This window comes from Helianthus annuus, chromosome 8 (genome assembly GCF_002127325.2).
Source record: "Helianthus annuus cultivar XRQ/B chromosome 8, HanXRQr2.0-SUNRISE, whole genome shotgun sequence".
NCBI classification, from domain to species: Eukaryota; Viridiplantae; Streptophyta; class Magnoliopsida; order Asterales; family Asteraceae; genus Helianthus; species Helianthus annuus.
The window spans coordinates 36,732,049-36,743,127 of NC_035440.2; the positions used below are offsets into that span (position 1 = coordinate 36,732,049).

The 11,079-nt window shown below is 37.2% G+C and overlaps 1 protein-coding gene across 1 annotated transcript; it reads left to right on the forward strand.

Annotated features, from left to right (window-relative positions):
• The first annotated feature begins 279 nt into the window (after positions 1–279).
• Positions 280–3,399, forward strand: LOC110872713 (60S ribosomal protein L35a-1). The gene is made up of 4 exons (XM_022121576.2): positions 280–439; positions 510–738; positions 818–860; positions 3,116–3,399. Exons 1-3 carry the CDS (start codon positions 372–374, stop codon positions 857–859), a joined length of 339 nt encoding a protein of 112 aa, XP_021977268.1. The 5' UTR covers positions 280–371; the 3' UTR covers position 860; positions 3,116–3,399.
• Positions 3,400–11,079: the final 7,680 nt, after the last annotated feature.

An 11,079-nucleotide genomic window follows, 5' to 3' on the forward strand; every position in this document is an offset into this window, starting at 1 on the left:
CGCACAAGTGGGGTTTTTTGCATATTTATTGGGTTTCCTCCTGAATTGGTGCATAGACATTATGCCTAGTGGAGATGGATATGATCGGGTGGTTCCATTGGTGACACGATGATATTCCAGTGGTCCGCCAGTGATCCAAATTTGCCGTAAAAAAAAAAAGAAAAAAACCTTCCAGTGATCCAGTCTACTTTCAATTGGGCTTAGCTCCAAAACCATTCTCCTCACAGGGCCCAGGAGCCCTTTATCCCACCTGAACCCCAAAAAGGGCCGAGCCCATCTAAACATATATCAACAAAAACAACTAGGGTTCACAGTCTTGTTCAGCACCGCAGGCAGCATCATCTCCTCTTGCAGCAGCAGCAGCAGCAACAATGGTGAAGGGCCGTCAAGGAGAACGCGTCAGACTCTACACCAGAGGAACCGTTCTCGGTTACAAAAGGTAACATTAATAATTTGAACAAGCAACGATCAAACGCATTTGATTTTGAATGTTTGGATAATGATATTAGGTCAAAATCGAATCAGTATCCGAACACGTCACTGGTTCAGATCGAAGGGGTGAACACAAAAGAGGAGGTTTCGTGGTACCAGGGGAAACGCATGGCCTATATCTACAAAGCGAAGGTGAAGAAGAACGGGTCGCATTACAGGTGTATCTGGGGAAAGGTTACTAGGCCTCATGGTAACACTGGTGTTGTTCGTGCTAAGTTTAAGTCTAACCTTCCTCCTAAATCTATGGTAATTATCTAGTTTCAAATTTAAGTTTTTTGTTTGTGGATTGTGGTGGAAGTGTTAATGGTTGGTGTTATGGTTGCAGGGAGCTAGGGTTAGGGTTTTCATGTACCCAAGCAATATCTAAGGTTTGTGCTTTCTTTGCCTATAAATTGAATTTTAATCTTTATAGACACAATATTATGCTTTTGCTGTTGCTGTTGTAGAAACTAACTTATATGGTTATATGAGTTATGGCAAATAGATAGCTTTTTTAGAGATTCAGGGTATATGCAAACACTTGCAATTGTTTTTAGTGTAGATAATGAGGATGATTATTTTTTTTTTGTGTTTATTTGTAGGTAAAGATTTAACCTTTGTATCTTTGATGAAAGAAGTATATTTTTGTGTAACTGCTTAGTATTGTTTATGCACATCTACTTTGTTTATATAAAAATGGGTTATGTGCATTCTTAGAATATTTTTGAAGTAAGATTTTACCTCTATATTTATAAAGTAAGATACTTTTTTGTGCCATTTTAGGGGTTTAACAAAAATGCAATTTGGTTTTTTTTTTGAAAATCATGAAAATTATAATTTCTCATGTATATTTATGCAACTTTTTACACACACACACACACACATATATATATAGGGTGGGGTTCTAGAGTGAACACTAGTGTATTTGTGCATTGAATGAACAAATTCTGGCCATTGATTTACATCATAAAATACACTAGTGCATTTTCATCATCAAATTTTGGCTGTTGATTTACACTTGTGTATTGATTATCAAGGGCTAGGATTAGTTCACAAGTGTTCACGTTTTTATATGACACGTTTTTATCTCTGTATCTAGGAGGTGAGATAAATTGTTTTGTGAGTGCTTATCATTATATATCTCTAGAACATAGTTGTCGATAACGAATAGCGACAAATAGCGACAAGGCATGGCTAGGCTACGTAGCGAATAGCGACAAATAGCGACGGCTATTTTATAAATAGCGATTACACTAGAAAAATATTTTTGAAAATTTTTATATGTATATTACATCAAAATACCCTTGTATATATGTTATTTTACATGTATATTTAACAAAAACTAATAGTTAGTAGCAAAGGACTTATATGTTGGGTGTGTGAATGAAAGTCTCAAAAGGTGGTAAATACTTTGTCCCACATCGTTGTGTTAACAAAGTTAGTGGTTGTTTATAAGGTAAAGTTTTTACTACTCCATTGTAGCTTTATGACATGTTTTACCACAAGTCCTACCCGCGCAAGGGGGGGGGGGGGTTGCAAAAAATGAGTTTCTGAATTGAAATTTAATTGACCTCGTGCATGCCCGCACGTCCTGCGGACACAAATGCAGCTCCGAAAACCTTCCCCAGCCCCGCGTGGGCCAGTTTTTGCACACTTTACCCCTTTTTTTTGTATTAAAGCCCAGCCCAGACGAGAGGTGTAGCTTTAAAAAAAAAACTAATGGTCGCTAACATCGATATACATCGCCATGAACCACTTAGCGACACATGGCCGCATCGCTATGAGGCGCGCTATTGCGACCGCCATGATCGCTATTAACAACTATGCTCTAGAATACTAACGAACATGGAATATTTAAACAAATGGGTCTTCTTGTTCATGTTTGTTCGTTAAGAAAATGAAAAAGTTGGTGTTTGTTTATGTTCGTTTGTTAACATTCCAAATGAACATAAACGGACTTCTTGCTGAACGCTTCACGGCGGTTTATTGAATGTCAGGTTCGTGTACACACCTATAAATGCACAAACCTTACAGGTTCTTTTGTCTTTTTATATTTATACCTGTTTTTATATTAATTGTCCGCTTTTTTCGTGTATCTGTTTCCTTTTATTAGAATGGTGTCATGTTTTTACATTCCAAGATGTTTCAGATGATACGTGTACATAAGACCATGGGGTATGGTGGGGCTTGGGTTGGGGCATTTGTTGACACGTGGAATGGGAGCCCCCCCACCACTCAAACCCACGCCCATGGGGTATGGTGGGGCTTGGGTTGGGGGCATGAGTTTGGTTTGGCCATTGAGAGCCTGCCATGTCACTTACTAGCCCGCCCCACGCCCGGCTTCAAACCCACGCCAATGGAGCCACGCCCAAACCCACGCCCCAACCCAAGCCCCATACCCCATGGCCTAAAGCAGATACACAAAGTTTGTTTTGCATATGGAAATGAGCTTAAAATGTGCTTTGTATGATCTTTTGTTTGTTTTTAGAGTCAACTTTTGCCAAACCTAACCTTCTATGTAGAGTGTTTCCGGACTTTGGATGCATATTCTGATTCATTTACTTATGATGTCATCTATAGTTTTATACTCAAAAATTGTCTATACGATGTTCAACTTACTAGTCTTTTTTTTTGCGGTTTGCAGCACCAAGAAGTAAAAGGAACATATCATTGCTGGTGTTTTACGACAATTTTGTGCTATTTGTTTTTTTGGTTGATGGAGTATTTGATGAGCAATGTAGCATGTACCTTTTGTTTTTTAAGTGGATTTGAATTTAGTTCTGGTTCATTGGTTAAAGACATTTTAGCAGAGTTGTGGATCTGAAGCATGATTAACTTTTGGCTTGCTGCGTTTTTATATCATCTCTTTATAATGTCAACTAGTGGTTGACTTGATGTGAAGTTTTATATAAAACCTGTTAGTTTTTATTGTAAATAATAAGCTTTGTTCAACTTGATTTAAAGTCTTATCTAATGACTTGTAACCTTTAAAGTTTAATGAAGTAACGTGTTGATAAAGCTGAGTTGGATATTTTTTGAACTGTTATGTTAGGCACAAGCTATAGATTACTTTAAAAGTAATATTTTATATACACTTCAAGAAGCAGAAGTTGCCGCTTTGTTGACAACGAAGGTATATGCTAGATATAGTGTTTTTTTTTGGCGTAGGCTATAAGAGTACTGCTGTGCGTACCTTGATGAACCGATTCCAACTAAGCGACATTAGCACAGTTATCGATATAATTGAATTGGAGTACCAATTATGTTTTTATGATTTTCGATCGATATAAAATAGATGTTATCCTTTTTGGAATATAACAACTTTATTTTTTAAGTTTTTTTTTTTTGTTTCAGCTGGTATAATAAGTGTCGGTATCGTAACGAACTGAACCGGTGCCGGACAAATTCTCACCATATAGCGCGAAGGAATCCAATAGTTTGTATTAATATTATATAAACATGAATGCATCAACTACAATGCTTTCCTTCAATGAAAAGCCAAGGCACACTCTTTTACTCTCATAAGTCATAAAATTGATGAATTTGAAGAACACGTGGAGTGGTGGCATAGAGAGAGGAGGGTAAGCCTCTTCATGCCCACCACACCGCCCCATCTTTCAAGCCAGAAACTCCAAGAGCGTTGCCCTCATCGTCACTCTTACAAACTTCACTTTTTAGCCCTTTTGCCTTTGTCCCTTACCTTTCATCACCCCTTCCCTTTTGTGATGTGGAGAGCAAAACCCCCCAAAGTCTACGTGGCGCTTACATGGTTGGATTTTGCCCCCCTTGCCCTTGCCCACCACTCCGTATAGTCTGAGTGTAACTTATGAAACAGTATGCCATTAAGAATGTGCATTTTGTGTGTTGCAAATAATTATCATTATTTTACTAACATTTTTTACATTTTAGTACCATATAATCTTGCATTTGTAAGGGTTGGAATTTACACCACACAAACATCATACTACTAGGTCACAAGTATATACTTATCATATAAATAAGTCATAATGTATCAAACTACATTCGACAAACTAATAAGTTTTCAAATTGAAGTTAAGGTGAATAAGATAATGGTAATCAAATGGTGTGTTTGAAATATAAATGAAAAGTTGTTCAACATAATTGGCTTATATGAAATAAGATGTTGGTTTATAACGAAGTGGTTAAGATGTTTTATGTATGAGTTTCAACTGCCATGGATACAAATTTCCATCAGTATTTAATGCAATTGAACTCCCATTAATGCACCTTAAATGATTCATTTTTTATTTTCATTATTTTCTTGAACACAAATTTTTATTTATTTTCACTCATTGTGGGATTTATCTTGCCAATTTATGTGCTTCTAGAAGCTTTGTTGTTCTAATTGGGCCACCGATCTCAATGTTATTGATTTTTTCTTTTCATTTGCCTGGGAACGGTACAAACATATATACATGTTATGTAGGGGTGTTCAAAACTATCGTATCCAAAAATCTGATCCGAATTATCTAAAAATTCGGATATCCGAATTTTCGGATTCGGATAGTGATTTTAAAAATTTTCGGGTATCCAAATATCTAAAAATATCCGAAAAGCCCGAAAATATCCGAAAACGTATATTCGGATATCCGAAATTATCCGAAATATCTAGTTCCAAATGTAAAAAAATAATAAAAATTAAAAATTAAATAAAAAATTGGATATTCGGATATCTGATTTACTATCCGATCGGTTTTGATGTAGTAATCAGATTTAAGATAAATAGAAGGGGGATGAGTTAACGAGAAGAGAACTTAGAGGAGTTTTAGAAGTTCAAATCATGCTTCACATTAATAAAATTCTAGAGGCTCTTACTTAAACAATGATAACCCTGGCTAAGTTAAAACAATGATAACCCAACCCTACGTACAAGAGGAAATAAGGAAATGACATGCAAATTAAACAAAGGAAAATTGCAGAAGTAAAGGTGCATGGACGTGGGTTTTGTGAAGACGTGCTTGGAGATCGTGGGACACATTGGCATGTATCACATCAAACCACCAAACACAATCCCTTGAATGAATAAACATATACGGGTATTGAAATATCTTTTCAATAACTATTTTCTTTAAACGGTGATAATCTTTAACTTGTGAGAGAGATCTCCTATCCTTCTAAACAGAGGGCCCTAACCCTACTCTGACAAGACTATGTTGTCTTAACCGGGTCCACACTGACTTCAAAGCTTGGCTAACAGCGTTCCCCAAGAAACCATACCACCCACCACCAGAACGAGTAACTTATCTTAATACATGATTGTTTTTATTAAAAGTTAAAAGTAACAATTTGATAATAAAAGGTTTATAAGTCGTCATCATCACCATACTCAGTAAATCTCATCAGTAGCAAAGCTAAGGTAGGGTCTGAGGAGGGTAAGATGTAGGTAGCCTTACCTCTACCCCGTAGGAATAGAGAGACTGCTTCCAGTGAGACTTTCGGCTCGAATAAAAGATTTATAAGACCACCCGTAGTGGGGCATTATTTTTTAAAAAAAAGCAAAAAAAAAAAGAAAAAAAAAAACGCCCCCCACCCCATTACATAGGGTATTATGGGGCATTATTTTTTTAAAAAAATGGGTTAGGCGTGTTTATTAAAACGCCACTTTTGGATTGTCATGGGTTGATTGGGTTTTGACTGGCCAATGAGAAATTAGTTTGGTTTTTTTTTTTTGTTTAATGATTGGAAGGGGCGTTATTCCCACTACGCCACTTTTGCAATAACTTCCCATGCTGACTGGATTGCCACGTGTCGGATAATGCCCCATGGTGGGGGCATTATTTTTCTTAACCACTACACATGGTCTAAGTAAAAAGTATTAATAGCCAACAAACATAACCAATGGGATGGTGATTGATTGACAAAAGCAAAAACTTTAAACACTTGACTTTATAAAAGGAGGGTTTGAGTTCAAGTCACACAGACGGTCAGAATTAAAAAAAAAAAATTACAGTTAAAAAATAGTCGAAAAAATCAATCTAACGAGTTTAAAATAATGTTGAATTTTGATAATCTTAAAACGCTTTAGGGGGTGTTTAAAACGCTTTATGGGGTGTTTGGGTTAGCTTATTTTGGAGTAACTTATGACTTATTGACTTATAAAAGTTAATAAGGTGTTTTTGTAGTGTTTGGATTAAGTTATTTAAGAAGGTTTTATATGTTGAGAAATTATTTTTGAAAAGTTATAACACCCCTTAGTTTCCTAAGGCTAGATTGGTAAACACGAATTTGCGTAGAAAGTAAGGGTTGAAATGGTCAAACGTACAACCGATCGTGCACGGGGTACAGCTATGTTAGCCAAAATGCATGTGCACATAAAGGGTTTATAATTGCAAAAAAGATTAAGAGTATAATTTTGATTGATGATTTCACACACAAACACACATGACTAAAGGTTTCAATAGAGTGAACTTTTAGTTTAGGAAGTCATCAAAAATAATTACGATGGAGTACTAAAATAAAAATAAATAAATAAACCACTAAAGGATAAAAGGATAAGACTTAGTGTAGTGTGGCGAACCCAATACCATTACACTGCCGTAAAACCTGGCGTCAAGGAACCTAATGTTAGCATGTTAACGGATCGATAAAGGTTTTGCAATAAACCTCAAGTTTTCGTCAATCTGCACATCATGGTGCGGCATAGCTAACGACTCATCGGCTAGACATTTCTTCAGATTTGAAATGTGGAATACATTATGGATTCCGCTTAGTTTCTCGGGCAGCTTAAATTAATAAGCTATGGAACCGACACACTCGATTATCTCGACTGGTCCAATATATCTTGGGCTTAACTTGTCTTTTTTTTTTTTCTAAATCTCATTACCTTTCCAAGGTGACACTTTTAATAAAACTTTATCACCGATTTGGAATTTAAGAGGTTTTCACCTCTTGTCAGCATAGCTTTTCTACCTATCACGGACAACTTTGAGTCTATCACGGATTTCTATAATCTTATACGTAGTCTCAAGGACTACCTCAGGCCCAGATACATGGCTTTCTCAAACTTCAGCCCAACAAATGGGCGTTTACATCATGATAAAACACCATATACACAAAATCAGTTTGTCAACTTTGTCTACTAGAAATCAACAAAACAACACACCACACATCAATTAAATAAAACACCCATTTTGCTAATCATGAAAAAAACGAACACCCTATACCTAATCCGGAAAAATATCAACACCATGTTGTATAGTATTAACATTCAATGGTCTCCCGGTTCTAATCCAAGAAAATATCAACACGATGTAGTATAATATCAATATTCAGTGGCCTCTGAGTTGTCATCTGATGTTTAGAACACTACAATGATGAACAATCACTACAAATACATTTTAAATCACTTAAAAGAACAAAACCCTAGTTATAATCAACTAAAAATAAAACCTTTTTTGGTAGCCGCAGTAGATTCCTTCCGTTTTACAGGCAATGTGGTACTTGTAGCTTCTCTAGACGGCATATGACACTTTGAACTCGATGTTTTCAACCGTTTTCCTAAAAAAAAAGCCGATCATAAGTTTATTGAACCCTAGATTTTTCAAAGTAAGAAATGAAGAAGAAGAAAAGATGTTGATTACATTTATAACACAAAAGGGTCTTCCGATTTTGATCTTGTTCCATAATTTCTAATATTGAAGCAAAAGGGTGTGAACATGGGGAATTTTTTATCGCGGGTGTTGTTATGATGATACGCTTTCCATATTTCAAATAGTTAAAAAGACAATCTTACCTATACAATGGTCAAATCAATCCCAAATAATAAAACACAATTTACATTTAAGCCTCTTATGATCCCAACCATTAACTATAAGATCTAGGAGTTTAAAACACTTCTTACACTTTTAAAAAAAACCTTCCTTTTTACAATAATCCCCCCAACAACAACTAACAACAATAAGGATTAGGGGCAAAAAGGTCATTTCACAACATTTCAACAACTAACTACATTTAAGGGTTTAAGTGCCCAATATTTCTTAGGAGTGTCTAAAGTGTCATGACTCATGAGGATCAAACCGACTTTTACTCATAAAGAAATAACCAAACTTGAAAGTAATGTTAATCTATAACCTTGATTACACTAAAATAATGTGATCAACAATTTCTACTTTAGTTATAAGAAACACCCAAGTAACCTCATGTTTACAACATTTTAACCCTTCTAACAGTGTTGATGCAACAAACACGGGACCAAGGATGGTAGCTAAGCTGGTTAGGCAAAAGGGCTGAAGGGTTCAGTTTTGCCTAACGCAGGTCGCGGGGTCCCTCCACGTTTGCAAAACGTGGAAGGAGGTTCACTAGTATGTTTTTGTTATTTGCTTTGAGGTTCTTTCTCCGAGGCCAGCTCGAATCCAGAAAAGAAAGCAAATAGAATGGAAGTAATGAAGAGTTATTTGGAAGTGACAAAGAACTCTTTGAATGACTAGAGATTAAGGAATCTCTGTGCTTTCGGAATGTCTTAGAAGTGTACATGAGCTGTCTTCTTATAGTGGAAGACATCTCCTGAAATAGCATAAACTATACTAGCTAAACCTGTTTGCAAATGGAGGGTTTCCCCTTTTGGGGTTGAAGGCTTTGGACCCCTGGTTAATAGAGTGTGCTTGTGCAGACCTGCTCTGACTTTGTGAGTTGGTGAGCATGAGTTGGTGGGACGAGTTTCTAGACATGACTGATGACTGATTACTGTTTCTCGATTTCCTCATTTTACAGCTTTTCATCCGATGAACCTTTCAACCTTTTAAGCTCTTTGCATATTAATCATTTTGTTTATCCTTGGGCTACCCCCGTCGTCAGCCCCCCAAGTCAGAGGTTTTTGGGGTAGTATGCTCAAAGACTTCTGACTTTTATGCATGTCTTTTAAAGGCTTCAAGGGTTCGTTGCTTGGAGGCTTGAAAGGTTTGAGGCAGTTACTTTTTTGAATTTTGAATTTGAAACGATTTGACAGTTGATTTGATTGACATGTGTCAGGCGGCGGTTTTGCAGGGATTATTTATTTACCTTTATTACCCCTACTTTACTTTCATATTTATTTTAAAGTTGTAAAATTTCTTCATTTTACTTTACAATCAATCACAGTTTCCTTCTTCAGGTTAGTTTCTCTTCTCCATTTTCGTTTTTACTTTGTTCAATCATGGGTGCCCTTAAGGATTTAGCAAGGTCATTCTCTCGAATGACACAAGAGGAAGTAGACCTGTTTTGTCTTGAATATGGTATTGATAAGAAATTTAATCCAACTGCCCCTTCTTGCGATGTCTCTGTTGACAAACCAAATCCTGGTTCGATTGCTTTGTATTGTCGTCACTTTCAGTGGTCTAATCTTCGTTACCCTTTTTCGTTTTTTGTTTTGAACTTGCTTGAATATTATCGTGTTTCTTTTGGGCAAGTTCATCCGAAGGGGATGGCTAGGGTTTTGCACTTTGAAATGTTGTGTCGTGCTCTTGGGTATGATCCCTCTTTGTTGCTTTTTCGGAGATTTTTTCGTTTAGCCAAAAATGGTGATTGGTTCACCTTTGAGACATCAAAGGTTGATACTTGTCTTATTTCATCCATGGTTACAACGCTTGGGTCCTGGAAGGATCAGTTTTTCTGGGTTTCTGATTCTATCATTCCTTTCAAAATGGTGTGGAGGCGTCCGGATGCTGTTCTCAATGATCCGGAGCCTTCTGAGTCAGAGTTGAACGATGCTTTTCTTTCAGCCATTCGGGGGTGCCCTTCGAGGGTTCGTCCCTTTCCCGAACATTTGTTAGTGCTTCTAGGGGTTAGTAATATTTGGGGAAAAGCCGATCGGGATCCGGTCTTAATGAGAAATGGCGTTGGTATGCATTTTTTCCCTTATGCCTTTTCTTATTTTACTTTGCTTATGCCTTATTTTCTTTTGTTTTGTTTTTACCAGTTATGTCTGCTTTGGACTTCATCAAGAGTGACGACACGTCCGACGTTGTGTTTGAGGATGCCCCGTCTGTTCCGGGTGAGAATGTTGTTGTTAGGACTTCCGAGCAAAGGTTTGAGGGCACGGGTTATGTTAATGTTGCCAATGTTAAGGGTTTTACCAAGTCTACTGCCCCCAAGTCTTCAAGTCGCCGATCTTCTCGTCGTTTGCTGAAAGCTGGACCTCAATCCACTTCCACTGAGCCAGTGGATTTGACTGATGATATTGAGGTTTCGGAGGATCAGGTTGAAGCGGGTGTTGAACAAGATAAGGAGTTGGTTGTTCATGGCAAGAAGGTTCGAGGTAAGAAGGTTATTCCTGTTCAAGAATCTTCAAGCAGGGACGCTGGAGGGTTGGACCCTGAAGGTGTTTATGTGCCTGCTTGGCAAGTGAAGAATGATGATACCTTTAAGGATGCTGCTGTTTGTGAGGATGCTCTTAGTCATCTTGCTCCTCCCTCTGTTCGTGAAACCATTGCTGAGATGGACGATGACTTTATGTTATCTCGCATGGTTTTAACCACCTGTAACCTTGCTGCCATGCTTCCCCAAGGGATTACTCGGTTTCGCCAAAGGATGCGGGAGTATGAGGATTTCTCGAAGAAGAAGGATAAGATGAAATCCTCCCTAGCATCAATGAAGAAGGAAATAGCTGGGTTT